Source organism: Temnothorax americanus, unplaced genomic scaffold, assembly GCF_048541705.1.
Source record: "Temnothorax americanus isolate GAGA-0224 unplaced genomic scaffold, ASM4854170v1 Scaffold61, whole genome shotgun sequence".
Taxonomy (NCBI): Eukaryota; Metazoa; Arthropoda; class Insecta; order Hymenoptera; family Formicidae; genus Temnothorax; species Temnothorax americanus.
Window position 1 is genome coordinate 685,984 of NW_027509762.1, and position 25,688 is coordinate 711,671.

Consider the following 25,688-nt stretch of genomic DNA (forward strand, 5'->3'; position numbering starts at 1 on the left):
GAATTAAATAGAAGCGTACGCACATAAATCTAAACATATAATACTCGCGCGCGCATATGATATAATCTTACCGAAAGTCTTCGCTTCTCTTGCGTGTGCTAGAAGAGTATCCACTCTGCTTCTTCGAAAATAAGTGTTCACGGCATTCCAGCCGTTTTTTTTCTGTATATCTCGTCTACCGTCTTCTTCGTTATCGTTATCTTGATCACTATCATTCTCGTCATTGCTACTATTATTATTACTATTGTTATTGTGATCCGCCTTGGAGGAAATACCGGTGAGGTGAAGAATATCCGCCCGCGCCGTGGGGGCGGCTGGAGGTAGAGGTATATGAGGGGACACATCCGGCAAGCGCCATCGTCCTAGCTCATCGCACCAGGTCGCCGCTTCTCTCATCGCTGCAATATCTCGAAAGAGGCAGCCAGGACGAAGATAGGGTACCATGAGGTCGCACAATTGGGACGTTAACAGTTCTCTTCGAAGGAGCTCGCGACGTTCGGCGTCCCAGGATGCCTGGAGATCTGCTGCCTCAGCTTCTAATTGTTTTACTCGCTTCGCCATCTTCTTCAGTGCATCTTCTGTCGATCTTTTATTTTAAACATAGTGATCAATAGTAATCATTTCTTTATTATTAATAAAAATATACTTATTAAAATTTATAGAGACATAAATAAGTTGTACATAAAAAAGACAAAAAAGTAAATATTTTGTTCTTCAATCTCGAGCTAGTATCTCTTTTTTTCTATTATATTTATATTATTACTATTCTTTTCTGTTATTCCCTTTTAAACATAATTTTATTTTACATTATTTTGTTTGAATATTACTTTTTTAAAACAAAAAACAATTTTTTTAAATTATTATATTTTTATTAAAATAGAAAAAAATAACTTTTTAAAATATTTTTTAAAATAATGCGGTTTTTTTCAAATGATTTTAGTCTTCAGATAAATTACAAATAAACATTGATGAATATTGTACAAACCTCAGTTGGCCGTATACTTGGAAAACACTACCATTGGCATCGTTGGCTTCCAGCGCCCCTACAAGAACTTCTAGCTTCTTTCTTCTTTTCTCCCTCCTTTTTTTCAGTTCCGCATTACCGATCTCTTCTCCACCAATCGTCAGTTTCTCCAACCTTCTTAGAACGTCTTGTAGAGCTGCCTCTCTTTTCTTTCTTCTTCTTTCCATTCGTTCTTTATCCAACTCATTCATCTTCTCACATTCTTGACTAAGATTTTCAGTTTTGTCAATATTGTTCGTCATGTTTAATCCCGATTCGTAACGGAATTTCAAAGCTTCTAGTTCCTCTTTTAGTTTTTGAGCTGATAAATTTGAACTGTCGCACTCTTTTCGTAGCCTCTCCACCTTTAATCATATTTATATCTTTTTTATTGTTATATATTGTACAATTTGTATCGTGTATGCAAGTGAAAAGTATCAACTGTATTTTGAAGTTAAATTAAAAAAATATGCAATTTTTTTTTTACAAAGAAATAGATAAATAGAGAGAAGATTGTTTATATATTAAATATACAAATTTTATTCTAAAAATTTATAATTAAATTTATATAAAACTATATTAGCAATATATAATTAATAATAATAACAATAAGTGTATAGAATGACTGTGCAAGAGATATTTGTAGAATAATTAATAAGGACATTTATATACATATATATTATTAATAAAAATATACTTATTAAAATTTATAGAGACATAAATAAGTTGTACATAAAAAAGACAAAAAAGTGAATATTTTGTTATATATATATATATATATATATATATATATATATATTTGTAAAATTAAAAAGTATAATAGAAACCCTGGTAGAAATTGCCTTGCCAGCGCCACGACACTTGTCAGCGCCATGCAAGTTTGCCACGCCACAGCCTTATCCTAAAAACTAGAAAGAGCCATATCAGGGCCATGTCCGCGCCTAATATGGCATTTACATAAAATTGAACGGGCGCAGGTCTGGATTTGACTGAGTTTCTAATGCGATCCACACTTGCGCCACGTTAGGTGCTGTCGAGATTCTTCTCTTTGGCTTCTAGATCGACTTCTTAATTTTTAGAAATTTATTAAAACATGTACGTTAAAATTGAGACAGGATTATTTTATCCTTTACCTGCCGCGGCCGGAGTCCTTCGGCTGGCAGAGCTCTACTAATTTATCTGGCAATAAATAATAATAAATGATAATAAATTATAATAAATAATAATAAATAATAATAAATGATAATAAATAATAATAAATAAATGGTAAATAAATAATTTGGTTTGGCAATAAATAATAAATAATTAAATTGGGCGCTAATCAGTTGTAGAAGAACTGATAGGCTACAACTACATCTATCGTAACGCTTTGATCGTGATCAAAAGTAAGACTGTGATTATTTGCCAAATATTAAGGTATTTTATTTTTAATTATAATGGTGTCATTTTATCTCCCTATTGAACTTAATACCACTTCCTTTATCTCGTTGTTATAGAGTCACGTTTGTCATTGTATAATACATATTTATTTTCATGTTTCCTAATTTATGAGATAGATTATTAGTTCAATTGACAATCTGTTAAAAATAACTATTTAATAAATAATCTTTAAATAAATGCATTATATGAATTTAGAAATTGTACCTTATTGGCGCCATGTTAGCGCCATACACGTGCCATGTTAAAAACTCGCTAGCCCCATGTCTGCATTATGATAGTACCTTATTGCCGCCATGTTAGCGCCATACACGTGCCACGTTAAAAACTCGCTAGCCCCATGTCTGCATTATGATAGTACCTTATTGCCGCCATGTTAGCGCCGTGCCAGCACCACATCAAATCTGTGGCGCTAGCGGGCAAAACGTGACGTTTCGCGGATGGCGCTTACCAGCGTGCCATGCCAGCTCCTGAAGTGGCAGTGTGGAACGCTGGTCAGTGCCAGGCAAGCGCCCAGTCAAAATTTCTACCAGGGAAAATTATACAATTATTGCATCACCTCGTCGGAATATTGTTTCTCTCTTTCTTCCTCCGCATCTTTTTGGAAGTCCGATCCAGCGTTTAATGGGTCGCTGCAGTCAAGCAACTTCCTTAAACGTTGAAGTTCTAATTGATATTGTCTAAGAAGAGCGTCTTTAGGGTCTTCATTGACGATCGGCTTATTCTTGATGCAACGAGCTCGGGCAGCATAGCGCAGAGTGCTGAGGGTCTCTTCAGCGTCGATGTCACTTGGGCTTACGCAGGCGATCATCAAAGTTCTGGCATTCCCACCCAGACTGTCGCGCAGCAGTCTCGTCAGTTTACTATCTCTGAGAAGAATCATAATACCTTTAGTTTATAATTACTTTTTATTTTGTTCTTCTCGATAATTTGTAAAATATTAAGAAAGTGAAATCTGCGTTAAATAATTATGTGTAATAAATAAGTATAAATAAGTATAATATTATAAATAATATTGTATTTTATTGCATAATAATTAAATCATCTAAGACAGATAAGTCAAAATTGTAATTGCAGTGTTTCTTAATTCTTATGGGGTTTTCAACGTTTAGACATAATTTTCAAATGAGAAAGTTAAGTAAATACAATTTTGGATTATACGTAAATAATGTAAAATGAAAACTTCATCAAGTAATGGTGTAAATCAGAAAAGATAAAACTGAAAGTTCATGAAAAATTATACAAAAATGATTTTGCATAATACCTGTAAGGGACATGTCTTCCATTTCCGGCAGCTAACGCACTAATGACATTCCCCAATGCCGATAAACTCAGATTGATACTGGCAGCTTCTTTCAAACGATCTCCCGTAGCTCCAGTCCTGGTTTGCCTTTCGGATCCAGCTAGATCGACTAAATGCAATCGACCTCTTCTGATAGCATTACCACGTTTATCATCGTCATTGATGGCGATCGCCTCGAGTGACAGAGTTAAAACAGCGTGACTCCTCGAACTGGCAGCGTTCATCTTCGTCGCGGCTGCGGCTCTCCTTTGATCGCCCTGTCGAACCAACGCGGCGCATTCAGTCGCGTCTTTGACGGTGACCTCGCGCAATCCACCCGCGACGTAGGTACCTTTCGTGGGGTCCTCTTTCAGTGTCAGGGTTTCCCCAGTGTCGTCTTGTAACAAATCTCGTAATCGCTCGTTGTAGATCTCGAGGTAACTGAGCAACGCCAAATACCTGAACGTAGAAAATGTAATAATAAGCATTTGAGAAGAAATATATAATCTATATTAAAGAACTTTTATATTTCTCTTTTAAAATTGAATAACTTTTGTATGAGTTGTTTTCGTTGTGTAAATCGATTCGTGTTTAAAGAATGTGATTCAGTACACGCGTTTGTCTTTAAAATTCCTTAATTCTAATCTAATGATTATTTCTTTTTTATAAAAGTTTTATACAAAGCTTAGTGTAAAAAGAAATAGTTTGCTTATCACAGGTTGGGTATACAGGGCACTGGTGTGGGAGAGGGAAGGTTCCACGTTAGCGTTCGCGTTTGATTTTGAGTTGTGATGTTGAGTGCCGTCCTTGCCTATCTCTTGTACCTGACCTGTGATAAGTAAACTATTTCTTCTTATAATTTAAAAACTCTAAGCTTTGAACAAAATTTTGGAAAAAAGTCGTCTCAGAATTAAGTCAGGAATACGACATTTCAAGGACAAACGTTTGTTCTGAATTATCCTGTATATGTTTTGTTTCCATTAAAATGGAATATTGTGTATTATATATTTTCGTAGAAATTGATTTAAGAGCAGCGTTTGCCTTAGATGATTTCAAAATCATTTGAGTTAAAGATAAGATGAAAATCTGTAAATTTATCTTAGATGAGGTAAATATAATTTTGCTATTAATTAATCTAGATAAAAAATAAAACAATTATCGTGATTTATCTAGATAATTTTGTGTGTATCAGATTATTTATAAAAAATTATAAAAAAATACACAGATTATAAAAGAGATATTAAAACAGTATTCACACAATTTTATTTTCAGTTTTTATTTCTTAAAAAGAAAAGTTTTTGAATGTTTTGTCTGATAAGAGATTTTGACGTACACTTATTTACTGTGCTAAATTTAAAAGGCGTTCTACTGGCACCGACGATGTGGCAGGGATGTATTATATTTAACCCTCCGTAGTCACACACTGGGTCAATTTGACCCATCCTCATTTGGATCTAAATATCAGCTAAATACCTAGCTTAAAATGGAGCTTGGTCCGCCATCTACAAGAGTTTGAAGTATCCTCTATAGGTAGAGACCGTTAATAAAAACAAATTTTTCGCGAATTTTTTTTATATGTTAAAAATTCCTGAGGCACTTTTTTTATATCTATCAATTTAGCAATGTCGCAAGTGCATTCGAAAATTTTTTCAATACGATCGGTAGATAAATGGTCAAATGGCGCGTTCTGCGCGTTGTCGCCTCCAGAACGGTTATGTCGTACCGTACGGTGTCCTACGAGGCGGCGACGCTTTTAGCCAGGATTCCGCCTTTACAATTATATGCAGCTTTTCTTCGACGGGTTTATTTACGCCTCTGCGAGATGAAGGAGTTAGGCACCTATACCGATGATTCCCCGAAGGAGGAGCGTGCTGCCGAGCGTCTGGAGATGCATAGACAGTGGGCCGAGCATATTCAGGATCCCCGTTTACCGGGAAGGCGAACGAGGGACGCCATTGCACCTAATTTTGACGAATGGCTCAATAGACGTACCGGATTCTTAACTTACAGAATGACTCAACTGCTAACAGGCCATGGATGTTTCTCCACCTTTCTTTATCGTATCGAGAAAGAGGATAGCCCGGCTTGTAGGTACTGCTGCTGGGCGGAGGATTGGCTGAACACACGCTCGCGATATGCCCCTTTTGGGGTGTTGAGAGGGGCGAGCTCGTGGCGGCTCTTGGACCGGATTTGACCCTATCTGCGGTCATAGCCAAGATTTGTGATACGAAGGAGGCCTGGAAGGCGTTCGCTGTTTTCGCGGAGCGCGTGATGACGAAGAAGGAGGAGGATGAACGTAGGAGGCAGATGGACGTCCCTGACCGCGGTGCGGACGCGGGTGAAGCGTGAGGATAATTTGCGTGTTTTCCGATTAGGTTTAAGTTGCGGTTTGCGTCACCATTATGGTGGATTTACGTTTAAGGCTTTTCTCTGTTAGACATCTTCTTCTGCGACTTTTAGTTAGGTTTAAGTTGCGGTGTGCGTACCATACGGTGAATTTGCGTTTTTGGTCAGTTATTCTGGATGTCCCTCTTCTTGGGGCGGGCGGGCGTTGGTCGGTCGCGGGCTTTCCTCCCCTGGGGTCCGGTGCGTCGCTGTGTGCGTGCCTAGAGTCGGAGTGGTTTACCATGCATCGTGGGAGAAACGGAAGTGCGTCCCGCCACCGCTTCAAGCCGACTCTGGGATTGGGATACGTTGGCGACGTATCCGGATCCCTGGGGGGGGGGTGGCTTGGGGGCGGTCGGTGTTTGTCCCTCTTCCTCCTTAAGGGCCGTCGGGGACTTATTCGCTATCTTGGTGGCAATGTGCTTGCCTTCCTGTCTTTTTGTTTATTGGGGAGACGGTCGTCTTTCTGCCGCGGGGTCCTCCGGGGGTTGGCCGGCCGTGGCTTGCCGCTCGCTACTGTTTCGGGCTCTTGCCCCACTAAAAACAGTGGGTGCTAGAAGCCTTTTGTGGTGGCGGACCTCGGTGGGTCGTCTCCTGGCGGGTCTCCGTGGTTTGGCGGCTCTTCTCCCTATTTATGTTTTCCGCGCTCTCCCCCTGGACTCTTTCCTTCGGGGGGGAGTCTGGGGGAGGGGCGCGGTTTGTACCCTGCCGTGTGCCTTCTGCCTCGGCTAGAGTCTGTTGGATTCGTTGTGCCGGGTCCTTTTGCTTTGGAGGTGGGATGTGTTTTTTCCCCGAATGTTAACGGGCTCGCTATTGACTTAGCGAGTCCGTGTCTTGTTTTCGCGTGGAACCTCTCTACCCGGGTAGGAGGTTTTTGTTTGTCAAATTCGTGCACGTCTTGGGACCATGTACGACTCCTGGGTGTGTGAATTCCTTGGGGAGGCGGTCCCCGCGGTCAATGAAGAACTCCCCAATGATGTGTCTGTTTCACAGATACTATATGGGGACTTCCAAGACGGCTGCGTAGTTTGGCTTGCCAACTACTAGGCTGGAGGACTGTCTCTTTCCCTTTGGAATGAGAACCCCATTTCGACCTACCGTGTGTCTTTGTATGAGGTTTACGGTCTTTTTGTCGCTTCTTGCGAAGGGCTTTATTGCTGCATGTGATGAAATACCTCGTGTGTCCCGTGTGTCGTAATCCTAGTCCTTTGTCCTGGGTTTCGGGAGAGGTTTTTTAGTGGGTGCAAGCCCCACATACCCTGACAGCCGGGGTCAGGAATGCGCCGAGGCATTTTTCCTCTCCTACCGAAACAAAAAAAATGGTTAAATAGCGAACGATCAAAGTTCGTCTCGGGTCAAAATGATCCAGAGTGACTTTCTTGTTTGAAAAAATAGGTGTGACCACGGAGAGTTAAGAAAAATGTTTTCAACATTTTGAAAATTTATAAGAGATTGGTGTTCTTTTAATTCCATTTATTCAATTCCAAATACGAAAGTGCTTTGATGTTACCTCTAATAATTGTTTATTTAATATTTTTATTTTTTTCAACATTGCGGAAGAAATTTTCTCTGTTACTACTAAAAGTTGATCTATTTTCGAGTATAATGACATTTTTGTAGTGTAAATAATTTACTTCTTTCAAAAATGTGTCTACACAATTTTATACACAAGGTCACTCTAGTATTTACGCCGCGCGGGGATTTACAGCGCAGAAATCAGAAAAAATAGAAGGAATGAAGATATTTGCTCGCAAATTATTTTGTTATGTGCCTTTATGCCACATTAGTATTGTGTTGTAATTTCAGTCCTTTATTAATATTAACAAAACCGTCGTGAGTTGAATCGATTTTTCAATGTAATAAGTAGTGCGATCATATATTACGACTACGTAAAATGATTACTGTAGGGAATGCAAAAGGTTTAATAGTTATTTTATGATACATAAGTGTAGAGGGATAGTAAAGGATGGAATACAGCAAAATACAAATGCATAGCTCTTGTATTTTTTGTTTAGCTTGATATCTTGTATATCCCACCTGTTTAGGATATACATATAACATTTTTAGCGTGCGGGATTTATGCCATGGTATAAACACTCTGTAAAAATCGTTATATAATACATCTATAATACATCTATCGTTCGTCTACTTTCTTTTTAAAATTTTTTAGTTTTATAATTTGTTTATTATTCTTACACCTTAATAAACTTTTTACACACATTTTATAACTTATTATGACATTTTATTGCCTTATTTATAAACATTACTTGTCATTTTTTATAAAGCTTATATTTTACCTATGAATATCAATTATCCCTATGGGATTTACAGCAAAAATGCAAAGGTCTCTAAAAAGTTTATTTTTGTTAGATACAAAAAACAAATATTTTATATTTCTAATTTTTTTATAGTAGTAGACAGTACAAAGTTGTTATTAGTGTAATTCATTTGCCTTAAACATATTAAATAGTACTCAATAAATTAAGTTTTCCTTAGGTGCGGTGTATATACCGGAGTTACCCTATATATAATGTTCTGAAATCCAATTTAATTTAACTGCAGTAAAGAAATACCAGAAAGAATGAAAATCTTATCTTAGAAATTTTTTATTAGATAAGATAACATGATTTTTCATCTAAGAAAGATAAAGATGAATATACTTTTTATTTTTCCATCTAGATAAGATAAAGATAATTCCATTTTTTTTATCTGGATGATCATCTAGATAATTTTATCTAGATACCGCGGCAAACATTGTTTAAGAGTTTGAAGAATACCTTGTTTCGGAACTGGCGGTGGAAGTCGCCTCGAATAGATGTTCCAATGCACGTTCGATGAATCCTCGCATTGTAAATGATTTCCCGCAACCAGTTTGACCGTAAGCGAACACAGTGCCATTGTAACCCTCTAAGACAGCCTCAACGATTACGGAACCTACATCTTCGTAGACCGACTCTGTTGTAGCGGACGGGCTGAATGTAGCGTCGAATTGATAGACTTTTCCACTTCCACTGGCGGTATTTTCCAACGTGCAGGATTTTGTCAGCGGATCGATTGTCACCACGTTCTGCGACAAACGTGTCAGTGGAAAATACAAATGTGATAAGAATCGACAAAAGATGATAATCGATGTTTCCTATTTTTCGCACTATAATATCGATTATTTTGCAAAACAAAAGAAAATAGATCTAGAATTTTTTTATCGAATTTTTCAATAATGTAAAATTTTAATAGAATTTTCAATATGATAGCATTTTAAATGATATTTAACGTGGAATGGCATTATCAAAATCTATTTGCTTCCTCATAGAGGAAGCTTTGTTTTCGTAAAAAAAAATTTTTTTTTGTTTTTCTGAATGTGTTCAGAATGTTCTAAAATGTCGAAAAATTGCAATTTAAAAATTTGTTTGTATTTATGTATGTGTGTGTGTGTATGTGCCAAATTTACCGAAATTTCTGTAACTCCAGAACTAATCAACCAAATCTTAACGAATTATATATGAAATAGGGGTAGAAAAAAAACTGAAGAATATAATAGAATTAATAAAAATTGCTAATAATCAAGTTCTTTTTTAATAAAATTTTGAATTTGCAGAAATGTTTGTTTATGCTTTAATTTCCGCAAATTTGGAGATATCGATCTATTTCTAATTTTATTATATTTTTCAGTCTTTTCTACCCCTATTTCATATATAATTCGTTAAGATTTGGTTGATTAGTTCTGGAGTTACAGAAATTTCGGTAAATTTGCTCTAACTTCCGCAAATATTGAGATATTGGGCTTCTTTATAGTTTTTCTCCCGACTGCTGCCAACTTTCGGTTGGCGAAGACAAGGGAGTATGCGTTTCACGGAGGCCGAATCTTTGTTACCTTAGTTCTCGATAACTACAACATACTTTGATATGTGCTTCCGTATATATAAGTTTCTTATTGATCAAGCAGGGTTTATAGCATATAATTATTATTAATCGTTGTGTTAATAAAAAAGCGAAAAAACAATATATTACATTTATATGTTCTCTTATTGGCTATCGACTGAGTTACAGAGGAAATTGATTAACCAATGACATGCATCCACATGGGGAATTTTAGTGAGATTCTAGTTGCCTCTATGGGCTTCGGCAGAACGTATAGCTTTTCTATTCATCGCTGCACGCTCATTGAATATCGCGCGGCGTGCACGATGTTATCGCGCGCGCTGGTCTGCTCTATTGCTCACATGTCATATTTGGCCGGTAGTTAGAGGTTAAGTTTGTTTATACAGGTTTAATCTTTACAAAATGAAATAAAAATATAATAAATAGTGTGATAAACAGTAATACACTGCCTAATACAAGTTTGTTTATTGAATCATTTCCTCGGAAATACCATGTGGTATCAGGTATCTTATATGTGTGTATACATACAAGGTGTCAAGTAATAATTAAGCGGATCACTGCTCGTGATGGGCAGCTAGAGCGGGTAAAACTGAATCGAAAAGTCTTACTGTTTTGTAAGTATTTCAATAATTAATAATAAAATAATTAATAAAGATACGCGAATCAAGATGCGTTTGTGCGATTCGACGAGAAGGAGCAGTCAAATGGATAATTGTATAGATGGGGGGGACCATCTTGGATGACCTTGATATTTTAAGTATGTTGTCAAGATCACCCTCCTGAGTGACCTTCAGAAGATTTTAGCCCGCGCTCGTTATTCGTTAAAAAGTTATTAACAAAAAATGTTTCGAAAATATAGCAGCTATTTTGAGTATTGGAAGGCATAAATGACTAATATATATGTCGAAATAGTTCACGCATACACTTTTTACGCAAACCGAGGTTTACGCACACTCCCCTGCTTTCGGGGGAGGTGCGGTAGCCCCGAAATAGTTCACGCATACACTTTTCACGCAAACCGAGATTTACGCACACCCTCCCCCTCTGCTTTCGGGGGAGGTGCGGTAGCCCCGAAATAGTTCACGCATATACTTTTCACGCGAACCGAGGTTTACGCACACCCCCCCCTGCTTTCGGGGGAGGTGCGGTAGCCCCGAAATAGTTCACGCATACACTTTTCACGCGAACCGAGGTTCACGCACACCCCCCCTGCTTTCGGGGGAGGTGCGGTAGCCCCGAAACCAACACACACACACACGTGTGTTGCTCTGCTTTATAGAAGTTGTGATTTTCTTTAAAGCAGGGCACACACACATGTGTGTATGTTCTGCTTTATAGAAGTTGTGATTTTTGTTAAAGCAGGGCACACACACACACACACACACACACACACACACACACGTGTGTTGCCCTGCTTTATAGAAGTTGTGATTTTTTTTAAAGCTGGGCACACACACATGTGTGTATGTTCTGTTTTATAGAAGTTGTAATTTTCTTTAAAGCAGGGCACACACACGTATATATTAGTTATTTATGCCTTCCAATACTCAAAATAGCTGCTATATTTTCGAAAAATTTTTTGTTAATAACTTTTTAACGAATAACGAGCGCGGGCTAAAACCTTCTGAAGGTCACTCAGGAAAGTGACCTTGACAACATACTAAAATATCAAGGTCATCCAAGGTGGTCCCACCCATCTATACAATTACCGTCAAATGTTTACGTTGCTATTAGGCCGCGACGAGACATTGGGAGGAATGCTAATGTTTATAACAAAAATTATTAACTATACATAAGTGACACTCATTGTCATTATTGTTTATAAAGCACTCCTCTCTTATAATATTTCGCTATGCACATAGTAACGTAAACGTTGGGCTGCTCCTTCTCGGCAAATCGTGTGGATGCACACTGATTAATTCTCTTATCTTTATTAATTAATTTCTCATTAATTATTGAGAAACTTACAGTACGACAAAAGACGTTTAATTTGATTCAGTTTAATTCGCTCTTCCTGTCCACAAGAAGTGGTCCGTTTATTATTACCTAATACCCTATATATACATGGTTATATATAATTGTAAATTTATTAGATATATAAATAAAAATCATTAAAAATGTTAAAAAGATAGAGAAAATTACTTAAGTCATAATTAATCTCATACTATTGTGTATAAGATTTAGATTATGCCTAGTACCTATATTTTCAACTATTTATATGTATATTATGAAATATGTTTCTGCATAGCATAGAAATATTTGTATTGCTTTTAAAAGTATAAAATAAATAAAAACCTAAAAATTAATTAGTAAAAAACAGATTTAAAAAACTAAAAAATAAAAACTTAAAAAATTTAATAAAAAGGCAGAAAACAAATTAACAAACAAATTGTTAAAAAAGAAAGATTTGACTGCTGCCTAACCAGGTTAAATTAAATGCAGAAAATAAAAACGCCAAGTGTTTCTCAATCACGTTTTAGATGTCAAAGAAAATTATGTATTTAAGTTGTTTAACTGCGTATATATATATATACAAAAAAAGAGAAACAAAAATATATGTTGAAATATTAGATATAAAATTTGGCGTGGCGTCTCCCGACTGCTCTTTTAAAATATGCAATTAATAATTATATCTGTAATGCCTAATATAATAATAAGAAGAATAAATTGTAATAAGTAATCAAGTATTTGTATATATTTTCAATCATATTTGTTATTAGATAATATTTCCTAATAGTGTGTCAATTGTATTAATAATATGGTAATTATATAATATATAAATGTATAATATATAAATATTTTATAATTAATATTATTTAAAATTATATTTAATATTATTTAATATTATATATAAAATTTTTAAAAGTTTTTAATTTTGTATTTTATACTTATTATTATATGTGTATTATATATATATATATATATATATATATATATATATATACATTTTTATTACCAAATAAACTATGTACCGATTAATTTTTAAGACTGTTTTTATCAATTAAACTTTTTAAACCTGGTTTTGGTTAAATTTATTTTTGTATAAAGTTTTGTTTTTAAATTGTTTTATTATTATTTTAAACTTTAAACCTGTTTTTGGTTAAATTTGTTTTTGTATAATTTTTTGTTTTTAAATTTTTATATAAGTTTTTTTAAATTGCAGTTATTAAATTTTTTTATAACTGTTTTTATTTACTAATTAATTTTTAAACTTGTTTTTGGTTAAATTTATTTTTGTATGTTTTTGTTTTTAAATTTTTTGTTTTTTAAAATTAATTTTTTGTTTTTAAATTTTATTTTAAATTTTATTAATTAAATTAAATTAAATAATTAATTAATTAAAAATGTAGTATGGAGAGGGCAAATGGGAGGGACGCGGAAGAAAGGAGGGGCATGATGGCGCGTGTGGCCGAGAGGGTGCTGGGGAGAGAGCCAAGGATTAGAAGGGTCTGGGAAAGGAAAGGGGAGGGAGGGAGAGAGGTTTTGATAGTGGAGATGGAGGATGAGAGGGAGAGGGCAGAGTTGCTGGGAAGATTTGGAGAGGTTAGGCAGAGGTGGGGGATTGGGGTGGACGAGGACCTTTCGATGGAAGAGAGGAGGGCAAGGTGGAGGATGCTGGAGAAAGCGAAGGAAGAGAGGGACAAGGGAAGAAGAACGAGGGTGGAAAACAAGAGATTGTGGGTGGATGGAAGGGAGATAGAATGGAAGGAGGATGAGGGAAAATGGGAGGAGGTCTAAGTGGGATTGGATAACGTTGATGGCTAGGCTGGGGAATGAAGAGGAGAAGGGGAGGGTTCTAGAGGCAAGAAGGAAAGCGAGAAATAGGTTAAGGGTAAAGATAGTTGAGGACAGATCGGTGGAGGCGAGGATAAGAGAGAGAGCGGAGTGGGAAGGGAGATTAGGAGAGAGAGTGGAGGAGAAGAGGAGGGCAGGAGTGAGAGGAGGTCGGAGAAGGAGGATATCACGAGAGAGTTGGAGGAGAAACTCCGTAGGAGCATGGAAGAGGATCAACAGACCCAGGGAAGGAAGTAGACAGGAAGGAAGAACTGAGACAGGATGAGGTGAAGGGAGACGAACGAAGACGTGAAAGAAGAGGAGAGGGTTAAAGGAAGGGAAAAAAATTAAATGTGAGGTCGCACATGGCCAGGGAATGAACGAAGGGGAATTCTTGTATAAGAGGTTTGGGTACGTTCCTCAGAAAAAACGCCTTGTAAACCCTACGGGGACATGCAATAAACTGATACATAATTAATTAATTAATTAATTATTAATTAATTAATAATTATTATTAATTATTAATTATTATTAATTAATAATTAATTAATTTAATTAAATTTAATTTAATTTTATTAATTTTTTTAATTTTAATAGTTATTAAATTTTTTGTATAAGTGTTTTCATTTACTAATTAATTTTTAATTTTTATTTTCTGCATTTAATTTAACCTAGTTAGGCAGCAGTCGGGGTTTTTTTTAAACAATTTTTTTATCGTTTAATTTTTTGTTTCTAATTTTTATTTAAATTATGTTTTGTTTTTAAGTTTTTTAATTAAATTTATTTATTATAAGTTTTTGTTTTTAAATTTTTTTTTGTTTTTAAATTTTTTAATAAATTTTTGTTTTTAAATTTTTTAAAATTCTTATTATAAGTTTTTGTTTTTAAACTTTTTTATAAATTTTTAAATTTTTTTTAATGTTTTATATAAGTTTTTGTTTTTAACTTTTTTTATAATTTTTTGTTGCTGCTCCGGAGATTTTAATTAATTATTTATTAAACCTGTTTTTGGTTAAATTTATTTTTGTATAAATTTTTGTTTTTAAATTGTTTTATTATTTTAAACCTTAAACCTGTTTTTGGTTAAATTTGTTTTTGTATAATTTTTTGTTTTTAAATTTTTATATAAGTGTTTTTAATTTTGTTTTTAAATTTTATTTTAAATTTTAGTTATTAAATTTATTTTTTTATAAGTGTTTTTATTTATTAATTTTTATTTTCTGCATTTTTAATCTAACCTGGTTAGGCAGCAGTCGAGTCTTTTTTTTTTATTAATTGTGCAAGTAGAACCCTTTGCTCATAAAGCTTCCTCTATGAGGAAGCCAAATAATAAATACTAATAATTATACATTAAATAAAATAAAAGCTTCCTCATATACATTAAATTTATACATTAAATAAAATAAGCTTTCTGTAATAATGAGGAAGCAATGTGCAAGTTTGTAATTTGCACCCTTTTTTATATTATAATGTCGACCTTTAACTGTTTAAATTTTTATTATTATGGGTTTATCTTGATTTAGCTTATCAAGATATTAATAATAAAATATTTATTAAAATTATAGGAGATATAAAGCTCTTCAATGCTTACAATTATAATACAATTAATGCAAGAGATTGAAGTTATCAATGCATGAACAGTAACAAAATCGCCTGGGAAAAAAAATCTCTTATAATGTCTTATGTGCTCATATAAGAAGCGATCTTATATGCTTATATATGAATTTTGACCTGATAAAACCTTATATGGTCATATATGATTAGATAATATTATATAAGGACATATAAAGAATATCTCTTATAATGTTTTATATGTGTTCATATAAGACATAAGTTTATATAAGAAGCGATCTTATATGCTCATATATAAATTTTGGCCTGATAAGAGCTTATATGGTCATATATAATTATATAAGATTATATATAAGGACATATATATGTCGTAGGCTTATAGAAAAATCAGCCCGTTAGCTAAAATCCTAGGAACTTAGCTAAACGCCGGCCAATAGAGTAATGAACCGTGAATTAGTGTAATAGCCTAGTAAATTCAGCCTGTTAGGCTAAAAGCCGGCTGTTAGCCTAACGGCCTCTGACACGCTTTGGGCAGTTAAAAAAATGATTATTGGATAGCATTGCAAATGTGAACAAAACATTTTAAAAGATACGGAAAGTTCAAACATAATATACAACAAGGTCATAACGGCTATACCTAGCATAGTCCCTGTAATTATACTTTTAATATTTGTTATGACTTTACATGTCCTTGTTTGTAATATCGACTCTTTAAATCAGTTCATTTTGAATTCAAGTGGCAGAAGGAGCTCGCTTCTCATTCTTAATTATTTATCGAATTTCTGCATGACTACCAATTATTATTTTAAATCAGGCACCAGCTCTACTTGCTTTAATAAATAATAACGTATGTAATAATGTGTATGTGTAATTAAATGTTTTGTTTACATTTGCAATGATATCTAATAGTCATTTTTCTAACTGCCCAAAGCGTATCAGGCCGTTAGGCTAACAACTGGCTTTTAGCCTAAGAGGCTGAATTTACTAGGCTATTACACTAATTCACGGTTCATTACTCTATTGGCCGGCGTTTAGCTAAGTTCCTAAGATTTTAGTTAACGGGCTGATTTTTCTATAAGCCTACGACATATATATATATATATATATATATATATATATATATATATTTAAATAAGTTTCAAAAAATTTTTATTTTCAAATGTTTTTTTAAGTGTGCCACTTGATTTTCTCCTTCTTAACATGCCTAATATTCCTCTTAAAATTTTTTCTTGACTAAATATTTTGCCATCTTAGGGTGTAACTCCGGTATATACGCCGTATCTGAGAAAAACTTAATTTATCGAGTACTATTTACTATGTTTAAGGCAAATGAATTATACCAATAAAAACTTTATACTGTCTACTATTATAAAAAAATATAAATATAAAATATTCATTTTTTTGTATTTAATAAGAAAAACTTCTAGAAACCCTTACATTTTTGCCATATATTCCAGAGGTGTGGAATAAATAATATTCATAGGTGGAATATACGCCTTATAAAAAATTACAAATGTTTACAAATAAGGCAATAAAATGTCATAATAAGTTATAAAATGTGTGTAAATAAAAGTTTATTCAGATGTAAAAATAATAAATAAATTATAAAAGATTTTAAAAAGAAAATAGAAAAACGATAGATGCATTAAAGGTTATTGGTATACGATCCAAAAAAAAGAAAAAAAACACATAGGAGATTCCAATTTTTATAAAGTGTCTGTACTGTGGTAAATCCCGCATGCTAAAAATGCCGTATATCCTAAGCAGGAGGGATATACAAAATATCAAGCTAATGCACTTGTATTTTGCTGTATTCCATCCTTTATTACCCCTCTATATGGAACGCCGTTTCACTTTTTAATGGCATCAATAATATTCTACATAATATAAAAGTTTCAAAAAATAATTGTTTTAAGAAAAATAGCGATTCTTACTTGTTCGCGAATTCGCTGATTAATCCCGACGATGGGAGCGGGATGAGAAGGACGCGCGTGGAAGGTGTTCACTAATTATTCACTTTATTTTTTGTGTAACTCAGACCACAGTCTGAGCCGTCTTTAATGTATCGAAATTGTTACAGTCTGACCTGAGAATCGATGAGCGGTGTATAAAAGAGAAGTCTTTGTATGATCGTTGCAGGCGAGCGACAATTATATCAATTGCCCTCCTCGTGTGGTGAGTCGCCCGTGAGCCGGTGAGACACGTGGCGGTCGGCACTCGCGCTCGTGTGAGCTTGAGTCGTCGTGTTGAGGCACCAGAGTTGATGAGCGGTCTATTTCACAGTTTATGATACGATCTAAAACAGCGTGAGCACTGCGATGTGCACGATTAACCGAAGTCAATAATAAAACCGTACAGAGCACACGTTATGCGTCTAGTCACCGCGCGGCCATTTACACAAAAGCGAGGAAGACATTGGCGATGAGCGCGCCCGTGCGGGCGCGAGCTGCCGCGGTGATCGAGCGTCGTTACCCGATCGATGCTGCCATCTGATCGGACGGCGCAACGTTAACGGAATCTCGAACATTTCGCCCGCCATCAGCAACCTTGTTGATGATTCCTTACTCTTGATCCTTCATTCGGTTGCGATGGGTAGAATCGCAAGCTTGGCACTTGGCCGAGTGAGTGTCGTGGTGGCTGTCTTAAGGGTAACCACCCTGGTGAGTCCGTCCTTGCCGGGGTGCAAAGCTGTTACTCTGGCGAGTGGCCATTTGCACGGTGGAGAGCGTTCGTCGGTGAGCAGCACGATGGACCCCACCTTGATGTTGTTGTTAGGATGATGCCACTTGGATATCGCCTGCTGGCGTTGCAGATAAAGAGCCGACCATTGTGCCCAAAAATGTTGAACACGCTGCTGGATGAGCTGCCATCGAGATAGTCGTTGCTAGGTCAATCAGAGATGGCTCGGGTATGGTAGTGGGTGGACCTCCAATAAGGAAATGACCTGGTGTGAGCGCTGAGACGTCTTCCGGGTCGTCACTCAGCGGTTCTAAAGGCCGTGAGTTGAGAATGGCCTCAATTTGCGTAAGCAACGTTGTGAGTTCTTCCGTCGTGAGTAAAGTCTCTCCGATAGTCCGTCTCAGATGAAACTTGACGGATTTCACCACCGCCTCCCACTTGCCCCCCATGTGTGGAGCGCCTGGTGGGTTGAACTCCCATCTGGTGCAATCCTGTTGTAGAATTTGAGCGATTCGTTGATGTTCTTGTGAACTCTGGATGAACATTTTCTTGAGCGCGGCGTCTGCTCCAATGAATGTTGTCCCGCAGTCCGAGTATATGGTCTGAGCAATTCCCCTTCTTGCTGAGAATTTTTGGAAGGCTGCGATGAATCCTTTTGATGAATAGTCATTGACTACTTCGAGGTGAATTGCGGAGGTGGAGAAGCAGACGAACACACAGATCCATCCCTTGTATGTTTTCGCACCTCGTTCTTTCCATGGTTTGATGGTGAGCGGTCCGGCATAGTCAACTCCTGTATGAGTAAACGGACGTGACGGCGTAACCCGAGAGAGAGGTAGTTGGCCCATCAGTTGATGAACACGGATCCCCCTCTGCCGAGCACACACGACACATCGTAAAATATGAGACTTCACCGGAGCCCGTCCGCCGATGATCCAGTATTTTTGCCTGACATGAGCCAATGTCAGCTGTGTTCCTCCATGCAAGGTACGCAGATGGGCGTGTGCAATGATCAGGGTCGAGAACCGTGATTGGCGAGGCAAAATCGCCTGATGCTTGTTGTCTTGAGCTAGTGCTGATTGGTTAAGGCGGCCGCCAACTCGGATGATCCCTTGAGCGTCTATATACGCAGTCAATCGACTGAATGCGTGAGCAGTTGGTAGTCTCAAGTTAGCCGTGAGCATCTTGATCTCGTGCGTAAAGTATGCCGCTTGAGTAACCTTAATCTAGAACAATCTGGCCTCCTCCAAAGCTGAGTGTAAGTCCAGTGGCGTGCGTCGGCGCCTTCCCAGAAGCGATATGAATCTGAAACAAAGAACTGTTATTTTCAATAACTTGTTGAGAGTTGAGTACCGATATATCAGGTCCTAGTGATAGTCCGGTTGAGATGCGGCCGCATGTAACGCAATGCCAGGACGAGCCAGCGCGGGTTGAGATGGCCAAGCTTCAGGGGTGAGTATCCACGGTGGTCCCGTCCACCATAATGAGTGGCTTTGGAGTTGAGCAGTACTTAGTCCTCGTGATGCGCAGTCGGCTGGGTTGGACGTACCTGGTACGTATTTCCAATGTGCGTTCGCAGTGAGCTCTTGAATTTGAGAAACTCGGTTTCTCACAAAATCCTTCCAGCGCGATGCATGAGATTTGATCCACGTGAGTGTCACAACAGAGTCCGTCCACAGGTGAGTTGCTGTGACGTTCAACTTCAAGGTGGCTTGAACGTATTGCATGAGTCTTGAGAGCAGCAGTGCTGCGGTGAGTTCAAGTCTTGGGATCGTGAGCCGATTGAGCGGTGCTACCTTGGTTTTGGAGCACACCAATGAGATCGTGGCGCCATTTGACCCGTGGACGGTGATAAATACGACTGCAGCCATTGCCAGTTGAGAAGCATAAAAAAACCGTGAAATTCCACTGACGATGTACTCCATGTGTTATACCACCGAGGTATTGAGATCTTGCGCAAGCTGGTGAGTTCCTTTCTGATGATGAGCTACCGTGATGAGAGCTGGGATGGCAGTGGTTCATCCCATTGGAGCTTATGAAACCAAAGCTCCTGCAAGAGCATCTTCGCCTTGATCACGACTGGTGATGCAAAGCCTAGTGGATCGAATATTTGAGCCACTTCAGATAAAACGAGGCGTTTGGTGAGATGATCGGTATGCGACGAGATCCTTGTTGAGAATGCGAATGAATCTTCTTGAGGAAGCCATCGTAATCCGAGTATTTTGGTTACGCAATCGTCAAATGTAATTTGTGAGCCCTGGTCTTTTTCTGCTTGAACCGCAGTGAGCACGTCCGGATGAGTCGCGTGCCACTTGGCCAATGGAAAGCCGCCCGCCATGCACAAGTTTTTCAGTTGCAATGCAATTTGAATTAGCTGTTGGACCGTGTCAGCGCCTCCAAAACTGTCGTCGACGTATCGACCTTGAAGGATGGACGGCACTGCAAGGGGAAAATTGTGGCCTTCGTCCTCCACCAGTTGTAGCAGCGTTTGTACTGCCAAAAACGGGGCAGCCTTGGTACCATACGTGACCGTGGTTAGATAATATGCCACTTCATTGAGCCGTTCATTGCTCCATAGAATCCGTTGTAAGTTCCAGTCATCTTCATGCACGTTGATCTGTCTATACATCTTGGTGATGTCAGTGGCAACTAGATGTCGAAATTGTCGAATCCAGAGCAAGACATCGGTGACGTCTAAATGCAACTTGGCTCCCGTGTGCATGATATCATTAAGGGAGCGGCCAGATGTAGATGCGCTCGAGCCATTGAATACCACACGTAATTTCGTGGTTGCGCTGTCTGGTTTGAGCACTCCTTGATGTGGCAAATGATATTGCGTGTGCTGACTGGAAACGGGTGAAGCCTTCTTCATGTGATTGAGATCTCGATATTCTGTCATGAATTGGTGATACAGACGTCGATAGTTGTCATCTCGGGAGAATCTTCTTTGTAAGCTTTTCAAACATCGATGCGCGGTGAGATACGAGTCGCCGAGAGTATCAGGTGATGATTTTAGGGGTAGTCGAACTGTGTATCGACTTGTTGAATCCCGTGAGACAGTACTCTTGAAATGTTCTTCACATCTTTGCTTGTCAAGAGTAAGCTCAGGATTGTTGCTCGCAGGCACTTCTTCCTGTGTCCAAAATCTCGACAGTAACTCGTCGAGAGCATCTTCCCTCTCCTGAATCGATGCACGATGCACTGCAGCGGATGCCGATGATGATGTGTCGACAGGTCTGAGAACGAGCCATCCGAAAATTGAGAGCTGCGCAATTGGCATCAATGTATCTTGTTTGATGATGTTGGGCTTGATGATCTGCCCATATGAGTCAGCTCCAATGATAATATCCACTGGCCGTGGTGTCAGAAAATCTGGATCAGCCAAGGTTAACTTGGTGAGCTGCGCCATTCCTGTGGTGCAGCGTTGAATGATGGCAGAATGTTTGTTAACGTCTGCAGAATGTGAGCTTGAATAATGACGTCTGATCTTGAGCGAAGTGAGCGGAGCTAGAGTAATGCAACTCCTCGAGTTTGCGTGGACTTTCCGCCACCAATTTCGGTGATGAGAATGACAGAATGATGACGAGGTACGTTGAGCTGACGTATGAGTGATTCCGAGACAAAGGTAAGTTCGGAACCTGTATCGATGAGAAGCCGTACGTGCTGAGTATTAACCGATGAGCTAATCTGACAAGGGGACTTTCAGGCTAACGGATTTTTGTTTTTTTTCGTACTTACTGTACTTGAGGATCATCACTCGGACATCAATTTCCCAAAATATTAAGGCGCGCTTTTCAAAAAAACTCGAGAAAATCGACTTTGAAGAATTACGAGCGCGCTATGTACACAGAATTTTAATTTTAACGTAAAATTTATCAAATCTATGCTAATTAATATTTAATCGTTTTCAATTTTGTTTTCAATAAAAAACTTACTTCTTTTTATTTTGAATATTGGTACAAAAATGAAAAACGTCAGGTAGGAAATAAAATGGTTTTATATTTTTAAAAATTACGAGAAAATACAGCGCAAAAATGATATTAATAAAAATATTGTTTAATTTTTAAAAGTGAATTATATGATATGAAATATATAGTTTAAAATATATTGTATACAGTCGTTTTACACGTCAATATTGCACGAACCAGGATGATAATCATCGAAAAAGCAAGAAAAACAATAAGTTTTACAGCATCTAGCACACCGTACAAACGCAGATATTTTACAGGCGCAAGGTTTCTTTTAAAATGTCTATTGGAAAACATACTTTATTGATGTTCATAAAAATGTCTCTGTCATCACAAAGGATTGAAGCGAATCGCCACGCGTATCGAATCATGTTCTTAAAGATTGGAGAGAACAGCTGGTGATGTACAATAGATTGAATTTTAATGCAATTTTCTCGAGAATTAATTAAAATGCCTGTAAAATATCTGCGTTCGTACGGTGTGCTAGATGCCGTGAAACTTACTGTTTCCCTTGCTTTTACGATGAATATCATCCTGGTTCGTGCAAAATTGACGTGTAAAACGACTGTATACAATATATTTTAAACTATATATTTCATATCATATAATTCACTTTTAAAAATTAAACAATATTTTTATTAATATCATTTTTGCGCTGTATTTTCTCGTAATTTTCAAAAATATAAAACCATTTTATTTCCTACCTGACGTTTTTCATTTTTGTACCAATATTCAAAATAAGAAGATGTAAATTTTTCATTAAAAACGAAATTGAGAACGATTAAATATTAATTAACATGGATTTGATAAATTTTACATTAAAATTAAAATTCTGTGTACATAGCGCGCTCGGAATTTTTCAAAGTCAATTTTCTCGAGTTTTTCTGAAAAGCGCGCCTTAATACTTTGGGAAATTGATGTCCGAATGATAACTCTCAAGTACAGTAAGTACGAAAAAAAAAACAAAAATCCGTTAGCCTGAAGGTCCCCTTGTGAGCCAAAGTCGTAGCGAGTAATGTTGAGTGTGATGAGCGAGCCAAAAATGAGTGAGTGACGATTGCACCGTTGTCCTATTGGGATGCTGAGGCTGAGCTGGTGGTTGGCTTCGAAGATGAGTCGCTCTGATGTGCCTCATGCAGCATTGTATGATGTCGGTGGGTGCACTTCTTGCACCCCCGTGAGCTCTTGCATGAGCGAACGTTGTGACGGCCGAGGCAGTTGAAGCACAGCCTCCGTGAGATGACTACCTTCTGTCGATCGCCCGGTATGAGAGTTCCCTGAACTTAGGGCACATCACCACGAAGTGCGTGCCGTTACAGCAGTCGCACGGGTACTCCGTTGAGCCGTCTGATGTATTGGTGCGCGCCGGTTGAGCTGCCGCATGATAAGCCGTCGAGGAGCATCGTGTTGTTGACGCAGCCCCTGTCGAACTTCCTGAGCTGGCCGTTGACTCTATCATCTCGAGTGCTCGTGCTCGCGAGATGAGAAATTGCTCGAGTTTCTCGAATCGCGGATATTCGCGCGCGGCGCCCAACGATGTCTCCCACTGCTCCTTGGTTTGGCGATCCAGCTGCCTAGACAACTGGTACACCAGGACGCAGTCGCCCAGATCCTGCGAGACGCCCAAAGATTGTAGGCCCTTGATGCCCTCCTTGAACGTGTTAAGCAGCTTGTCCAGTGCCTTGGCGTTCTTCTGCACCGGTGTTGAGCTGGCAAAGAGCTGGTCCAGATAAGACTGAATAAGCAGCCGCTTGTTCTCGTAGCGATCGACGAGCATTTCCCAGGATGGTTTGAGCAAGTCGCCGGTGAGAGGCAAACCGGAAATGAGCTGAGCAGGTGGGCCTTCCAGTGAGAGCCGCAAATAGTGGAGTTTCTCCACGTCTGTGAGCCGTTGGCTGTCATAAATAACCGCCTTGAAGAGATCGCGATACGTAGGCCATGCCTCGTACACGCCCTTGAAGGACGGGATGCTGATGTCCGGCAATCTCTGCTGTGATTGTGAGGGCTGCGCCGCTACAGGAGCTGTCGTTGGAGCGATCTTTTCCGCCAATGCACCCTTGAGCTTTGCCAGAGCGCGACGAGCCGTCATACACTCTTCCGTCTCCACGGCGAAGGCGTTTTTTGAGAAATACTCGTGAGAGATGAGCGCCGCCGGCCATGAGACCTTAAAATAGGCGTGTTCCTTGAGGAATGCCTTGTGCACTTCCTCGAGCTGGATCGAGATCTGCAGGACCTCATCCACTGACGTGTCATTTGGAGTCGATGGCAACGTCTCGCCGATTTTCCGCACTGTCGCGATGCGGTTCATTTGTGTCTGCACCTTTAACGTGAGTTCCGCAGACAAACGCACCGGTGAGGCCTGGCGATCTGAAGTGCGCTTGTCGTCCGGCAGCTCGAGCAATGGCGGGGTCTTGCCGCCCGTCCCGGTTTTGGCGGGATCCGGCATGATGAGACATCAATGAGCTGCGCCCGACGAGAGACCTACGAAATGTCGAGACACGTATGAGAACTACTGCATGAGGCGAGAACGTTCGAGAAACACGGTAGAGCAACACTACGCGAATCGAGAGTCTACAATGTCATGTATTGAGCACGTAAAAAAGTCTACTTTCACTCGCGGGAGCGCGTGAGCATGTTTTCGTAACATTTGCGAGCGCGCGTGAGAATGTCTGTACTTCACTCGCGGAAGCGCGCGATAATGTCCACGTGACATGTCGTGAAAGGCATGCCCTGTTCACATGATATGTGTCCGAGCTACACTTTAAGTTCCACGCATCCGGCTCGAAGGACCAAATGTTCGCGAATTCGCTGATTAATCCCGACGATGGGAGCAGGATGAGAAGGACGCGCGTGGAAGATGTTCACTAATTATTCACTTTATTTTTTGTGTAACTCAGACCACAGTCTGAGCCGTCTTTAATGTATCGAAATTGTTACAGTTTGACCTGAGAATCGATGAGCGGTGTATAAAAGAGAAGTCTTTGTATGATCGTTGCAGGCGAGCGACAATTATATCAATTGCCCTCCTCGTGTGGTGAGTCGCCCGTGAGCCGGTGAGACACGTGGCGGTCGGCACTCGCGCTCGTGTGAGCTTGAGTCGTCGTGTTGAGGCACCAGAGTTGATGAGCGGTCTATTTCACAGTTTATGATACGATCTAAAACAGCGTGAGCACTGCGATGTGCACGATTAACCGAAGTCAATGATAAAACCTTACAGAGCACACGTTATGCGTCTAGTCACCGCGCGGCCATTTATAGTCTAAGATCCGGTATTAGAAATTTATTCCCTCATTTGTTATTTATAAATGATACAAAATACATGCTAGATAACATATACATTAATACATCGCAAATAGGTTGCCGAGCTAAATCGGGTCCGGATAATATTAAATAACTAAATGTTTAATTAAATTTATTCGATCAACTTCCTCGATTTGTTATTTATAAAAATTGTGCATTAGTTGAGAGAACATACCTGAAGGAATTGGAAAAATAAAGGTTGCCTACTTTCCCGTCTGCGCAGCTGTGGAGTTGCCAGGTATAAACAGGTGAGTAAGCGTTATTAATATACCCTCATCAGTTATTTAATCAAATTATTATATGAAATGAAAGCTTATTTAATTCACAATCCAACCGTATTAGGTTGCTTTATCAAAAAGTGGATTGCATCTATGGTTGCCTAGATTTTAGATGTAAAGTTTTCAGCGCG

At 38.4% G+C, this 25,688-nt stretch overlaps 4 protein-coding genes across 4 annotated transcripts in view; all 4 read right to left on the minus strand.

Annotated features, from left to right (window-relative positions):
- The window catches only part of LOC143905420 (osmotic avoidance abnormal protein 3), a 38,357-nt gene extending 20,266 nt beyond the window's left edge, over window positions 1-18,091 (minus strand). The window contains exons 1-6 of the mRNA XM_077420846.1: window positions 17,267-18,091; window positions 8,885-9,174; window positions 3,705-4,181; window positions 3,000-3,309; window positions 986-1,368; window positions 72-586 (exon numbers count right to left, since the gene is read on the minus strand). Coding sequence (XP_077276972.1) covers window positions 72-586; window positions 986-1,368; window positions 3,000-3,309; window positions 3,705-4,181; window positions 8,885-8,955 — 1,756 coding nt within the window. The 5' untranslated portion in view covers window positions 8,956-9,174; window positions 17,267-18,091. The remainder of the gene's footprint in view (window positions 1-71; window positions 587-985; window positions 1,369-2,999; window positions 3,310-3,704; window positions 4,182-8,884; window positions 9,175-17,266) is intronic.
- Window positions 18,092-18,103: 12 nt separating this feature from the next.
- On the minus strand, window positions 18,104-19,195 carry LOC143905444 (uncharacterized). The gene has a single exon (XM_077420863.1). The coding sequence runs from the start codon at window positions 19,193-19,195 to the stop codon at window positions 18,104-18,106; it is 1,092 nt and encodes a 363-aa protein (XP_077276989.1).
- A 183-nt stretch (window positions 19,196-19,378) lies between these two features.
- On the minus strand, window positions 19,379-19,882 carry LOC143905445 (uncharacterized). The gene has a single exon (XM_077420864.1). The coding sequence runs from the start codon at window positions 19,880-19,882 to the stop codon at window positions 19,379-19,381; it is 504 nt and encodes a 167-aa protein (XP_077276990.1).
- A 116-nt stretch (window positions 19,883-19,998) lies between these two features.
- On the minus strand, window positions 19,999-21,420 carry LOC143905446 (uncharacterized). The gene has a single exon (XM_077420865.1). The coding sequence runs from the start codon at window positions 21,418-21,420 to the stop codon at window positions 19,999-20,001; it is 1,422 nt and encodes a 473-aa protein (XP_077276991.1).
- Window positions 21,421-25,688: the final 4,268 nt, after the last annotated feature.